We start from the raw sequence: 15851 nt of genomic DNA on the forward strand, positions 1-15851 counted from the left end.
AATACTTTCTGCTATGAACAAGAATTTTGGGCACCTGTCCATAGTTCCGTGGCTTAATGCCAAAATGTTATAAAATGTAATGCAGATACCTGTTAAAAATGTTACACAACTATGAGTTGTTATTGCCATTGTACTATACCTTGTGGAAAATGAAGCAACAACATCAGGGGAGGCACTGAGGAGGGCGCTTATCCTGCCAATAAGTTCCATTGCAAGGCCTGTACTAATAGCCTCCATTTGCAAAACCTCCTCCAACTGGGACACGATTGCAGCCACTGCAGCCTCATCCAGTGCTGTAATGTTTAGGGTTGTTGTTGGCTCCGACGGTGCACTGTCTGAGGTTAAAACAATGATTAAAATGAAGAAAGGATGTTCCAAAGGATGATTCCAGCAAAGAATAATAACTGAAGAAGGGTCTCGATCTGAAATGTCACCTATTCCTTCTCTCCAGAATTGCTGCCTGACCCGCTGAGTTACTCCAGCTTTTTGTGTCTATCTTCGAAGAATAATAAATCATTGATACAATAAACTATAGATGCATATAGGATTGCAAAATAAAGATACAAAATGCTGCATTTCAGGAAACATCTCTGAAGGACATGGATAGGTGACCTTTCGGGTATGGACCCTCCCAACGATTGAGATGTCCTTTATTTTCAATTGAACAAGATAGAACTAAAAACACTCTCTATGACCTACTCAGAACATAAGAAAACAGGAGCACTCAGCCCCTCAAGCTTTGCCTGCTATTCCACTTTTTATTTTTTTACAGGTGATTTGCTCCATGCATCAACTCTTCTTCTGAGCTATTAACCCATATCTCTCAAATACCTGGTCTCGCAAAGATTTATTTACTTCCACTTTAAATACCTTCATTGATCTATCCTGCATAACCCTCCAGTGTAGGATGTTCCAAAGATTCGCTACCTTCTGTGTAAAATTTCAATGTCCACCCTGACATCCCTGGATCCTATGTATTTAAAAATGATCGCCTTCTAAATTCAAAGAATATAATTTTAATTTCCTTTGGCCGCTGTTGATATCTCTCATCTCTGCAATTAGCCGTATTAAATAAATAGATGTTAGTACTCTAAAACTTGATGTAAATAAAAATCATCAAATTAGCAAATCTCTTCCTCCACAGCATATAGCATAGTCATATAGCACAGAAACAGGCCCTGTGGCCCAACTCGTCCAGGCCGACAAAGGGATAATTTGTCTACATTTGGCCCATATCCCTCTCAAACTTTCCCATCTATGTACCTGTCCAAATGCCTTTTACTGTAAATGTTGTTATTGCACCTGCATTAACTCCTTCCTCCAGTAGCTCATTCTATATAATCACCATTCTCCGTGTGAAAATGTTACCCCTTTTGTTCCGAGCAGATCTTTCCCTTCTTAACTTAAAAATCTACCCCCAGTTCCCAATTCCCCAACCCTGGGAAAACATAGAACATAGAAATGTACAGCACAGCAACAGAGCCTTCAGCTTATTTTCATGGCCAATTACATCACGTGACTCCAGGTTATTAACTGCATGATTTAACAAGTTTTTGCAAATATTAATATTTCCACAGACAACATTTTCTGTACCTGTTATATTATGTGATGGTTTTGTTACATTGATAATGATGACATCTGTAAGTAAAACATAACATTGCAGAACAGGTAATACACAGCCAGCCATGAGTTATTGCATTCCATTCTACAGTAGCAGAGATTATAATATAAAGGACCTGTGCTAGGATTGTATTGTAAAATGTTATGCTTTTCATTATCTTAGTCAGCTCTCACAGTTCATTCCAGCACTGTACATTACGAACTCATTACCACGTTCGCTGGGCTAATTTCAACGTTGTATTAATACTGATTTTTCTACTAAAATCATGACAAAAGAAGAAATTTCAGGTTTAAATATGAATCTCAGATGATCATTTCACACAACCTCCCAGATCTGCTACCCTAACACAGTCCAATTTTGTTGTACTTCTGATAGTGCTCATAAAAACTAAGATATGGCTTAATTTCCAACAGTAGAATTGTAATTACAAAACATTCTCAAAACCTTTACAATTAGTTTTTACATCTCACGTGGTGTATATGCGTGCAATTCTAGGGAACAATTCAATAGGAAGGATGTCAGGCCATTGGATTGGGTACAACCTGGTTGATTGTCTTTAATTAATTTGGCGCACCTGGAGTGACTACTCCTCCAGAGCAAGGAGCAATTGAGAGAACGTTTCGCTGAGGCATTCCAAATTTTGAAAGACCTCTGAGAGGAAGAAATTGGGTAAACTCACAGTCTCTTGCCCATAATAGGAGAATCGAGGTTGAAGGTGAGGGGGGAAAGATTCAATAGGAACCTGAAGGGTAATTTGTTTACACAAAGGGTGATGGGTATATGGAATGAGCAACTGGAGGAGGTAGTTGAGGCAAATAATATAGCAATGTTTAAGAAAATATTTAGACAGGTACATGGCTAGGATAGGTTTAGAGTGATATGGACCAAACAAAGGCAAGTGGGGCTAGTGTAGATGGGACGTGTTGGTCGACATGGGCAAGTTGGGCTGAAGGGCCTGGCTCCACGCTGTATGGCTCTGTGGCCGATTGGGAAACGAGGGATATAACTTCCTATGGTAAGTCCTGTTGGCAATACTGTCTCATGGCCACCAGTTAAGCCAGATTATTGAACAAGAGAGAAAAGAAGAATAAATGATTTTCAAATCACTCAAAAGTACAGGTTCATTCTCAGCTGGTGTACTTCATGGAAAATAAAGGAAACCACCCATTAAGAAGGAAATTAAATTCTTAGTCCGGGCTAGGAGAAATTTACTTGATGGTGCAACAGTCAATTATGTTTAGGTTTGTTTGCTATTTCAAGCAATATGTAGATGGCTCTATCAGAGAGGGGGCAACACTCAGAAGGGGCAACACTGAACATCCTACCAGTGAGGGGGCAACAATGAACCTCCTATTGAGAAATAAGGCAGGGCAAGTGACTAAGGTGTTGCTGGAGGAGCACTTTTTACTTTAGTTTAGTTTTGAGATACAGCGTGGGAACAGGCGCTTCGGCCCACCAAGTCCGCACCGACCAGCAATCCCCGCACACGAGTACTATCCTCCACACACTAGGGATAATTAATTTCTACATTTATACATTCATACCAAGCCAATTATCGTACAAATCTGTACGTCTTTGGAGCGTGGGTTCAAATCGAAAATCTCGGAGAAAGCCCACACAGGTCATGTACAAACGCCATACAGACAGCACCCATAGACAGGATCAAACCCGGGTCTCTTGTGCTGTAAGGCAGTAGCTCTATCGCTATGCCACCATGCTGCCTGCCATTGGACCAGTGAACTTGATTCTATCAGTTTTTAATTATTATGGAAAAATATATGACTGGTCCTCTACAATTAAAGGCTAGGTTTGACGGCAGTAGACAGGAACTTGCAAAACAAGATAATGAGAGACCATGAGCATGAACAGCAGGTCCATGTTCGAGTGAAGACTCAGGGTGATCAGTTTTGGGAATTCTGGTTAACATGGGATATTGAGCTCTGATAAGGATGAAAAGGGAAGCATGTGTGAGATATAGGCAGCTCAGATCAACCAAATCCTTTGAGAAATATGGGCTGTACGAGTAATGGATATTCAGCAGGGCAAAAAGGGGAATTCTATCGTGCATTATGTTCTTTTTATTCGTATGGCTGTATGGTAATTCAAATCTCACTGTACCAATTGGTGCATGTGACAATAAATGTCTCTTGAACTCTTGGAAAGTAATAAAAAGAAACTGCAGATGCTGTTTTATACCAAAGATAGACACAAAATGCTGAAGCAACTCAATGGATCAGGCAAAATCTCTGGAGAAAATGGATAGGTGACATTCCGATCGGGACTCGGAAACGTCAGCTATCCATTTTCATCGGAGATGCTGCCTGACCCATTGAGATGCTCCAGCATTTTGTATTGGGCAAAAAGAGGACATGAGATGGCTTTAGTAGGGAAGGTAAAGGTGAATCCTTAGATATTCTTATATTAAGTATATTAAGAACCAAAGGGCAACCAAGAGGATGGACGAGGACAAGCAAGTTGGTCGGCATAGTCAGGATGGGCTGAAGGGCCAGTTTCTATGCTGTGACTCTCTGACTTTATCAGGAGAAAGTAATGATCTTGGTTCAATTAGAAGAAAGGGATATTTTCACAGAGTTATTCGAAGATCTGAATAGTTTTGATTTGGTGTAAATTGGTGGAATAGATTCCCAAGACAGACATAAGAGACTACAATTACTGGAATATGGAACAGAAAACAAAAAACTGGAGGGACTCAGTAGGTCAGTGCAGCCTGACCCATTGATTCCTCTGGCAGTTCAGTGGGTAATCATATTCATAAATTCACTATAAGAAGTTAAGGCGACAGATGAGAATGAGGAGAATATGTTTATGGAAGTGCTTTTAAGACCAAGACCTGACGAATGGAAGCCGTTTCAGAATTAATTTCATAATCGATTTGGGCATATTGCATAACAGGACTATTTCAGGGTAGAAAGTTATTGGACATATTCAGGGAACTATCTCAAGGAAACCTCATAGGAACAATGGAATAAATAGCCTTGTTTGGCCTTTTATTAAAGGGATGGGCATTAAACGTTGGCCTCATAACTGTGCCCTCCACCTTGACATAGACAAAAGTAAATCACATGAATAGTCCTCAAACTTCCGAACAACATATTTTCTGAATTAGATTTGTAATATCACTAATATTGTCAAATAAAAACATTGGCAATACCTTTGGTAAACTGCAGATGTGGTGGCAAAGTAGCGGTGTTGTTCCCTGTAATGAAAGGATAAGGTTTCAAGAGATAAATAGCTTTGCCTGGAGTGTGATATTATTTTGCAATGTGTCTGAAGTTTGTGACACTGGTGCACTATGTGGAAATAACTATCTGGGAATAGGCATCTGCCAGCAACCTAACTTGGTCCCTTCACACTGAAGTGGTGATCAAAAATCACATTTACTTTCTTAGGCATCCGAGAAGATACGGCATATCAACGAGGATTCTGTCAAGCTTCTACAGATGCACCCTGACAGTATTCTGACAAGGTCACAAGACCATAAGTTCATGTGATAGGAGCAGAACTGGGCCATTCGGCCCATCATCTACTCCGCCATACAATTATGGCTAATCAATCTCTCCCTCCTTACCCCATTCTCTTGCCTTCTCCCCATAACCTCTGATACCTGTACTAATTAAGAATCTATATGATTCTGCCTTAAATATATCCACTGATGGCCTCCATTGCCTTTGTGGCAATAATTCCATAGATTCACCACCCTCTGACTAAAGAAATTCCTGCTCATCTCCTTCCTAAAAGAACATCCTTTAATTCTGAAGCTATGACTAGCCCTAGACTCTCCAACTAGTGGAAACATCCTCTCCACGTCCACTCTATCCAAACTAAGGTGCACCTCATGCTGGTATGGCAACTCCTCCGCCTGAACCTGCTGAACCTCAAGTATGGTCAAGGACACTTTTGCTACTCCTCTACCTCTTGGGAGAAGATACAGGAGCTTTAAAGCCTGGAAGCCCAGACTTACCAGTGAAAGAAGTCACTTGGGTCAAAAATAATTTCAGAATTTAAAATACATCAAAGTTGTACACTTCCTGCCACAAATCATTCCCATCTTACCCTCACCTGCACCTAGACATCTTGAACTCATTGAACTCCCAATTATGTCCAGAAACAGAAGTGTTTTCATTCTGAATTTTCGATAACACTGGTGAAGTATTTTTCAGCGAAAGAATGTGGTATTGCAATATAGTATTTTTGGTCAACCGCCTAATTGCAAGGAAATTTATTATGACAATTATGAATTGTCCACTCGACATCTGGATACCCTGTCCTATTATATACTACATCTGAGAGTATTTAGCAAAATGGTTTTATTTAAAAGTTTCTAGCAGATTCGATAAGATGTATTTCAGAGAAGGACTGCGACACTGTATTACAATCAAATTAACATTCCTGCATGCTTCATAAATTACTGGCTGTATCTCCATATATATTTGCATACAATTAAGGAAAACACACATCGGGGAAAAACATAGCAATGATTTGGGAAAGGAGAAGTTTACCTGGAAGATACAAATGGCTACTGTCCTCATATATGTGATGATCAGAGATTCTAATCTCCTCAGAAGGTTCAGAGAGATTTTAGAATATTGATATTTTTAGGTCAGGTAAATCAATGAAATTAATTCTCATAGCGGGTCATAGATACATAGACAATAGGTGCAGGAGTAGGCCATTCAGCCCTTCGAGCCAGCACCGCCATTCAATGTGATCATGGCAGATCATCCACAATCAGTACCTCATTCCTGCCTTCTCCCCATACCCCTTAATTCCACTAGCCCTAAGACATCTAACACTCTTTCAGTCAGCAGTCTGGGTTCATGGATCCAATGAAATATATTATCAACCCAGAGAGGTAAAAAAAGAAGTCTATTTATTGAATCGTGTTTAAGATTGGGACTGCACAACTGAAAAAGTGGTGGAAGATGATTCAGAATTAACTTCCAAAAAAAAATTGGATACATTTCCCTAGAGGAGACATAGATGATGCTGGAGGAATGATGAGATTAAATCTCTCTCGCCAATGATTTTTAATAAGTTTGCACAGGCACAAAGTGACAAATAATCTTGTGCAGCCTTTTATTCCACAATCATTAGGGATGGAAAAATATGCTGCAAAACACAGCAAGCATCCTCACGTGCCCCAACAACACAGTTTTCAAATATTACTGCATTTTCAAAGAACAACTTTACGGTACCTGTGGTATTTTGTAGTTGTGTTGTCGCAGTGTATGTGCTGCTCTCTGTAATTAAAGTACAAGGTTTTTAGTGAGACCAAACGGAATGTCTGGTGGGTGATATTCCTTGATAATCTGTCCATAGTTTAAAGTAATGATGTACTATTAGAGAATATAGTAGATTAAGACAAACATGTTAAGTGTTTATTAGATATTAACATTTGCCTGCATTATACAAGTCCAAGTCGAATAGCTCGATGTGAATAGGCATGACATCGAGCTGTCTCTATGACATTGAAATGATAAAGCACAAGGCATTGGGGGTTCAGTATTGATGTGGATAGAGAACTGGCTGGCAAACAGGAAGCAAAGAGTAGGAGTAAACGGGTCCTTTTCACAATGGCAGGCAGTGACTAGTGGGATACCCCAAGGCTCAGTACTGGGACCCCAGCTATTTACAATATATATTAATGATCTGGATGAGGGAATTGAAGGCAATATCTCCAAGTTTGCGGATGACACTAAGCTGGGGGGCAGTGTTAGCTGTGAGGAGGATGCTAGGAGACTGCAGGGTGACTTGGATAGGCTGGGTGAGTGGGCAAATGTTTGGCAGATGCAGTATAATGTGGATAAATGTGAGGTTATCCATTTTGGTGGCAAAAACAGGAAAGCAGACTATTATCTAAATGGTGGCCGATTGGGAAAGGGGGAGATGCAGCGAGACCTGGGTGTCATGGTACACCAGTCATTGAAGGTAGGCATTCAGGTGCAGCAGGCAGTAAAGAAAGCGAATGGTATGTTAGCTTTCATTGCAAAAGGATTTGAGTATAGGAGCAGAGAGGTTCTACTGCAGTTGTACAGGGTCTTGGTGAGACCACACCTGGAGTATTGCGTACAGTTTTGGTCTCCTAATCTGAGGAAGGACATTATTGCCATAGAGGGAGTGCAGAGACGGTTCACCAGACTGATTCCTGGGATGTCAGGACTGTCTTATGAAGAAAGACTGGATAGACTTGGTTTATACTCTCTAGAATTTACAAGATTGAGAGGGGATCTTATAGAAACTTACAAAACTCTTAAGGGGTTGGACAGGCTAGATGCAGGAAGATTGTTCCCGATGTTGGGGAAGTCCAGGACCAGGGGTCACAGCTTAAGGATAAAGGGGAAATCCTTTAAAACCGAGATGAGAAGAACTTTTTTCACACAGAGAGTGGTGAATCTCTGGAACTTTCTGCCACAGAGGGTAGTTGAGGCCAGTTCATTGGCTATATTTAAGAGGGAGTTAGATGTGGCCCTTGTGGCTAAGGCGATCAGGGGGTATGGAGAGAAGGCAGGTACGGGATACTGAGTTGGATGATCAGCCATGATCATATTGAATGGCGGTGCAGGCTCGAAGGGCCGAATGGCCTACTCCTGCAACTAATTTCTATGTTTCTATGTTTCTATCAGCGAAACATGTTATTTTGTTATTCAAAATTCACCCTTGTCATTGCAAGGTAAAGCAGATTGTCCCATCATCTAGACATCCTATCCCATTACAGATATGATAGGATGTATTTCGGAGGACTGCAATACTATAATACAGTCAAATTAACATTCCTGCATCCTTTGTAATTTACTAGTGACATTTCCATACATACTTGTATTCCACACAATACTAGCATTTCCATTCTATACAATTAAGGAAAATGCACTTCAGGAAAAAAAAAAACGATAGCAATCTTGCATTGGGCATAGGAGAAATGTACCTGCAAAATACAAAGGGCAACTGTCTGCAAATACATGGATGACCAGAGACTCTAATCTCCCGAGAAGGTTTAGGAACAATATACAGAGATTTTAGTATAGAAATGTTTAAATCAGGTAAATAAATTGAATTCATTCTCATAGCCTGTCAGTCTGCAATCAGGGATCACAGATTTAATGCAATTTATTATGAACCCAGAGGGGAAAATAATAAATTATATTTATTGAATTAATTTTAAGATCTAGATTGCACCACTGGAAGTGTGGTGGAAGATATTTCAGAATTAACTTCCTTAACAGAATTGGATACATTTCACGAGAGGAGACAGAGAGGGCTGGAGGAAGTAGGGGATTAAATCTCTTCAGCCAACGATTTTTAATAAATCTGCACAAAGGGATAATTTGTCTGCATTTGGCCCATATCCCTCTCAAACATTCCCATCTATGTACCTGTCCAAATACTTTTTACTGTAAATGTTGTTATTGCACCTGCATTAACTCCTTCCTCCAGTAGCTCATTCTATATAATCACCATTCTCCGTGTGAAAATGTTACCCCTTTTGTTCCGAGCAGATCTTTCCCTTCTTAACTTAAAAATCTACCCCCAGTTCCCAATTCCCCAACCCTGGGAAAACATAGAACATAGAAATGTACAGCACAGCAACAGAGCCTTCAGCTTATTTTCATGGCCAATTACATCACGTGACTCCAGGTTATTAACTGCATGATTTAACAAGTTTTTGCAAATATTAATATTTCCACAGACAACATTTTCTGTACCTGTTATATTATGTGATGGTTTTGTCGCATTGATAATGATTACATCTGTAAGTAAAACATAACATTGCAGAACAGGTAATACACAGCCAGCCATGAGTTATTGCATTCCATTCTACAGTAGCAGAGATTATAATATAAAGGACCTGTGCTAGGATTGTATTGCAAAACGTTATGCTTTTCATTATCTTAGTCAGCTCTCACAGTTCATTCCAGCACTGTAAACACTCTCTATGACCTACTCGGAACATAAGAAAACAGGAGCACTCAGCCCCTCAAGCTTTGCCTGCTATTCCACTTTTTATTTTTTTTACAGGTGATTTGCTCCATGCATCAACTCTTCTTCTGAGATATTAACCCATATAGCTCTCAAATACCTGGTCTCGCAAAGATTTATTTACTTCCACTTTAAATACCTTCATTGATCTATCCTGCATAACCCTCCAGTGTAGGATATTCCAAAGATTCGCTACCTTCTGTGTAAAATTTCAATGTCCACCCTGACATCCCTGGATCCTATGTATTTAAAAATGATCGCCTTCTAAGTTCCAAAGAATATAATTTTAATTTCCTTTGGCCGCTGTTGATATCTCTCATCTCAGCAATTAGCCGTATTAAATAAATAGATGTTAGTACTCTAAAACTTGATGTAAATAAAACTCATCAAATTAGCAAATCTCTTCCTCCACAGCATATAGCATAATCATATAGCACAGAAACAGGCCCTTCGGCCCAACTCGTCCAGGCCGACAAAGGGATAATTTGTCTACATTTGGCCCATATCCCTCTCAAACTTTCCCATCTATGTACCTGTCCAAATCCCTTTTACTGTAAATATTGTTATTGCACCTGCATTAACTCCTTCCTCCAGTAGCTCATTCTATATAATCACCATTCTCCGTGTGAAAATGTTACCCCTTTTGTTCCGAGCAGATCTTTCCCTTCTTGACTTAAAAATCTACCCCCAGTTCCCAATTCCCCAACCCTGGGAAAACATAGAACATAGAAATGTACAGCACAGCAACAGAGCCTTCAGCTTATTTTCATGGGCAATTACATCACGTGACTCCAGGTTATTAACTGCATGATTTAACAAGTTTTTGCAAATATTAATATTTCTACAGACAACATTTTCTGTACCTGTTATATTATGTGATGGTTTTGTCACATTGATAATGGTGACATCTGTAAGTAAAACACAACATTGCAGAACAGGTAATACACAGCCAGCCATGAGTTATTGCATTCCTTTCTACAGTAGCAGAGATTATAATATAAAGGACCTGTGCTAGGATTGTATTGCAAAATGTTATGCTTTTCATTATCTTAGTCAGCTCTCACAGTTCATTCCAGCACTGTACATTACGAACTTATTACCACGTTCGCTGGGCTAATTTCAACGTTGTACTAATACTGATTTTTCTACTAAAATCATGACAAAAGAAGAAATTTCAGATTTAAATATGAATCTCAGATGATCATTTCACACAACCTCCCAGATCTGCTACCCTAACACAGTCCAATTTTGTTGTACTTCTGATAGTGCTCATAAAACTAAGATATGGCTTAATTTCCAACAGTAGAATTGTAATTACAAAACATTCTCGAAACCTTTACAATTAGTTTTTACATCTCACGTGGTGTATATGCGTGCAATTCTAGGGAACAATTCAATAGGAAGGATGTCAGGCCATTGGATTGGGTACAACCTGGTTGATTGTCTTTAATTAATTTGGCGCACCTGGAGTGACTACTCCTCCAGAGCAAGGAGCAATTGAGAGAACGTTTCGTAGAGGCATTCCAAATTTTGAAGGACCTCTGAGAGGAAGAAATTGGGTAAACTCACAGTCTCTTGCCCAGAATAGGAGAATCGAAGTTGAAGGTGAGGGGGGAAAGATTCAATAGGAACCTGAAGGGTAATTTGTTTACACAAAGGGTGATGGGTATATGGAATGAGCAACTGGAGGAGGTAGTTGAGGCAAATAATATAGCAATGTTTAAGAAAATATTTAGACTGGTACATGGCTAGGATAGGTTTAGAGTGATATGGACCAAACAAAGGCAAGTGGGGCTAGTGTAGATGGGACGTGTTGGTCGACATGGGCAAGTTGGGCTGAAGGGCCTGGCTCCACGCTGTATGGCTCTGTGGCCGATTGGGAAACGAGGGATATAACTTCCTATGGTAAGTCCTGTTGGCAACACTGTCTCATGGCCACCAGTTAAGCCAGATTATTGAACAAGAGAGAAAAGAAGAATAAATGATTTTCAAATCACTCAAAAGTACAGGTTCATTCTCAGCTGGTGTACTTCATGGAAAATAAAGGAAACCACCCATTAAGAAGGAAATTAAATTCTTAGTCCGGGCTAGGAGAAATTTACTTGATGGTGCAACAGTCAATTATGTTTAGGTTTGTTTGCTATTTCAAGCAATATGTAGATGGCTCTATCAGAGAGGGGGCAACACTCAGAAGGGGCAACACTGAACATCCTACCAGTGAGGGGGCAACAATGAACCTCCTATTGAGAAATAAGGCAGGGCAAGTGACTAAGGTGTTGCTGGAGGAGCACTTTTTACTTTAGTTTAGTTTTGAGATACAGCGTGGGAACAGGCGCTTCGGCCCACCAAGTCCGCACCGACCAGCAATCCCCGCACATGAGTACTATCCTCCACACACTAGGGATAATTAATTTCTACATTTATACATTCATACCAAGCCAATTATCGTACAAATCTGTACGTCTTTGGAATGTGGGTTCAAATCGAAAATCTCGGAGAAAGCCCACACAGGTCATGTACAAACGCCATACAGACCGCACCCATAGACAGGATCAAACCCGGGTCTCTTGTGCTGTAAGGCAGTAGCTCTATCGCTATGCCACCATGTTGCCTGCCATTGGACCAGTGAACTTGATTCTATCAGTTTTTAATTATTATGGAAAAATATATGACTGGTCCTCTACAATTAAAGGCTAGGTTTGACGGCAGTAGACAGGAACTTGCAAAACAAGATAATGAGAGACCATGAGCATGAGCAGCAGGTCCATGTTCGAGTGAAGCCTCAGGGTGGGCAGTTTTGGGAATTCTGGTTAACAAGGGATATTGAGCTCTGATAAGGATGAAAAAGGAAGCATGTGTAAGATATAGGCAGCTCAGATCAACCAAATCCTTTGAGAAATATCAGGGCTGTACGAGTAATGGATATTCAGCAGGGCAAAAAGGGGAATTCTATTGTGTATTGTGTTCTTTTTAATTCGTATGGCTGTATGGTAATTCAAATCTCACTGTACCAATTGGTGCATGTGACAATAAATGTCTCTTGAACTCTTGGAAAGTAATAAAAAGAAACTGCAGATGCTGTTTTATACCAAAGATAGACACAAAATGCTGAAGCAACTCAATGGATCAGGCAAAATCTCTGGAGAAAATGGATAGGTGACATTCCGATCGGGACTCTGAAACGTCAGCTATCCATTTTCATCGGAGATGCTGCCTGACCCATTGAGATGCTCCAGCATTTTGTATTGGGCAAAAAGAGGACATGAGATGGCTTTAGTAGGGAAGGTAAAGGTGAATCCTTAGATATTCTTATATTAAGTATATTAAGAACCAAAGGGCAACCATGAGGATGGACGAGGGCAAGCAAGTTGATCGGCATAGTCAAGATGGGCTGAAGGGCCAGTTTCTATGCTGTGACTCTCTGACTTTATCAGGAGAAAGTAATGATCTTGGTTCAATTAGAAGAAAGGGATATTTTCCACAGAGTTATTCGAAGATCTGAATAGTTTTGATTTGGTGTAAATTGGTGGAATAGATTCCCAAGACAGACTTAAGAGACTACAATTACTGGAATATGCAACAGAAAACAAAAAACTGGAGGGACTCAGTAGGTCAGTGCAGCCTGACCCATTGATTCCTCTGGCAGTTCAGTGGGTAATCAGATTCATAAATTCACTGTAAGAAGTTAAGGCGACAGATGAGAATGAGGAGAATATGTTTATGGAAGTGCTTTTAAGACCAAGACCTGACGAATGGAATTAATTTCAGAATCGATTCGGGCATATTGCATAATAGGACTATTTCAGGGTAGAAAGTTACTGGACATATTCAGGGAACCATCTCAAGGAGACCTCATAGGAACAATGGAATAAATAGCCTTGTTTGGCCTTTTATTAAAGGGATGGGCATTAAACGTTGGCCTCATAACTGTTCCCTCCACCTTGACATAGACAAAGGTAAATCACATGAACAGTCCTCACACTTCTGAACAACATATGTTCTGAATTAGATTTGTAATATCACTAATATTGTCAAATAAAAACATTGGCAATACCTGCGGTAAATTGCGGACGTGATGTCAAAGTAGCAGTGTTGTTCCCTGTAATGAAAGGATAAGGTTTCAAGAGATAAATAGCTTTGCCTGGAGTGTAAAATTATTTTGCAATGTGTCTGAAGTTTGTGACACTGGTGCACTATGTGGAAATAACTATCTGAGAATAGGCATCTGCCAGCAAACTAACTTGGTCCCTTCACACTGAAGTGGTGATCAAAAATCACATTTACTTTCTTAGGCATCTGAGAAGATACGGCATATCCACGAGCATTCTGTCAAGCTTCTACAGATGCACCCTGACAGTATTCTGACAAGGTCATAAGACCATAAGTTCATAAGTGATAGGAGCAGAACTGGGCCATTCGGCCCATCATCTACTCCGCCATACAATTATGGCTAATCAATCTCTCCCTCCTTACCCCATTCTCTTGCCTTCTCCCCATAACCTCTGATACCTGTACTAATTAAGAATCTATATGATTCTGCCTTAAATATATCCACTGATGGCCTCCATTGCCTTTGTGGCAATAATTCCATAGATTCACCACCCTCTGACTAAAGAAATTCCTCCTCATCTCCTTCCTAAAAGAACATCCTTTAATTCTGAAGCTATGACTAGCCCTAGACTCTCCAACTAGTGGAAACATCCTCTCCACGTCCACTCTATCCAAACTAAGGTGCACCTCATGCTGGTATGGCAACTCCTCCGCCTGAACCTGCTGAACCTCAAGTATGGTCAAGGACACTTTTGCTACTCCTCTACCTCTTGGGAGAAGATACAGGAGCTTTAAAGCCTGGAAGCCCAGACTTACCAGTGAAAGAAGTCACTTGGGTCAAAAATAATTTCAGAATTTAAAATACATCAAAGTTGTACACTTCCTGCCACAAATCATTCCCATCTTACCCTCACATGCACCTAGACATCTTGAACTCATTGAACTCCCAATTATGTCCAGAAACAGAAGTGTTTTCATTCTGAATTTTCGATAACACTGGTGAAGTATTTTTCAGCGAAAGAATGTGGTATTGCAATATAGTATTTTTGGTCAACCGCCTAATTGCAAGGAAATTTATTATGACAATTATGAATTGTCCACTCAACATCTGGATACCCTGTCCCATTATATACTACATCTGAGAGTATTTAGCAAAATGGTTTTATTTAAAAGTTTCTAGCAGATTCGATAAGATGTATTTCAGAGAAGGACTGTGACTGTATTACAATCAAATTAACATTCCTGCATGCTTTATAAATTACTGGCTGTATTTCCATATATGTTTGCATACAATTAAGGAAAACACACATCGGGGAAAAACATAGCTATCTTGGATTTGGGAAAGGAGAAGTTTACCTGGAAGATACAAATGGCTACTGTCCTCATATATGTGATGATCAGAGATTCTAATCTCCTCAGAAGGTTCAGAGAGATTTTAGAATATTGATATTTTTAGGTCAGGTAAATCAATGAAATTAATTCTCATAGCGGGTCATAGATACATAGACAATAGGTGCAGGAGTAGGCCATTCAGCCCTTCGAGCCAGCACCGCCATTCAATGTGATCATGGCAGATCATCCACAATCAGTACCTCATTCCTGCCTTCTCCCATACCCCTTGATTCCACAAGCCCTAAGACATCTAACACTCTTTCAGTCAGCAGTCTGGGTTCATGGATTCAATGAAATATATTATCAACCCAGAGAGGAAAAAGAAGTCTATTTATTGAATCGTGTTTAAGATTGGGACTGCACAACTGAAGGAGTGGTGGAAGATGATTCAGAATTAACTTCCAAAAAATAATTGGATACATTTCCCAAGAGGAGACATAGATGGAGCTGGAGGAAGGACGAGATTAAATCTCTCTCGCCAATGATTTTTAGTAAGTTTGCACAGGCACAAAGTGACAAATAATCTTGTGCAGACTTTTATTCCACGATCATTAGGGATGGAAAAAAGATGCTGCAAAACGCAGCAAGTGTCCTCACGTGCCCCAACATCACAGTTTTCAAATATTACTGCATTTTCAAGGAACAACTTTACGGTACCTGTGGTATTTTGTAGTTGTGATGTCGCAGTGTATGTGCTGCTCTCTGTAATTAAAGTACAAGGTTTTTAGTGAGACCAAACGGAATGTCTGGTGGGTGATATTCCTGGATAATCTGTCCATAGTTTAAAGTAATG

The 15851-nt window shown here is 40.0% G+C and overlaps 1 protein-coding gene across 8 annotated transcripts in view; it reads right to left on the reverse strand.

Moving 5' to 3' along the window:
• The window catches only part of LOC129702883 (adhesion G-protein coupled receptor G2-like), a 124132-nt gene that overhangs the window by 34869 nt on the left and 73412 nt on the right, over window positions 1–15851 (reverse strand). For all 8 annotated transcript variants that reach the window (XM_055644946.1, XM_055644949.1, XM_055644953.1 and 5 more), the window contains 8 exons: window positions 15716–15760; window positions 13671–13715; window positions 10480–10524; window positions 9343–9387; window positions 6838–6882; window positions 4794–4838; window positions 1594–1638; window positions 140–335 (listed from right to left, as the gene is read on the reverse strand). In XM_055644946.1, the coding sequence (XP_055500921.1) occupies window positions 140–335; window positions 1594–1638; window positions 4794–4838; window positions 6838–6882; window positions 9343–9387; window positions 10480–10524; window positions 13671–13715; window positions 15716–15760 (511 nt within the window). The remainder of the gene's footprint in view (window positions 1–139; window positions 336–1593; window positions 1639–4793; window positions 4839–6837; window positions 6883–9342; window positions 9388–10479; window positions 10525–13670; window positions 13716–15715; window positions 15761–15851) is intronic.

This window comes from Leucoraja erinacea, chromosome 13 (assembly GCF_028641065.1).
Source record: "Leucoraja erinacea ecotype New England chromosome 13, Leri_hhj_1, whole genome shotgun sequence".
Classification (NCBI taxonomy): Eukaryota; Metazoa; Chordata; class Chondrichthyes; order Rajiformes; family Rajidae; genus Leucoraja; species Leucoraja erinaceus.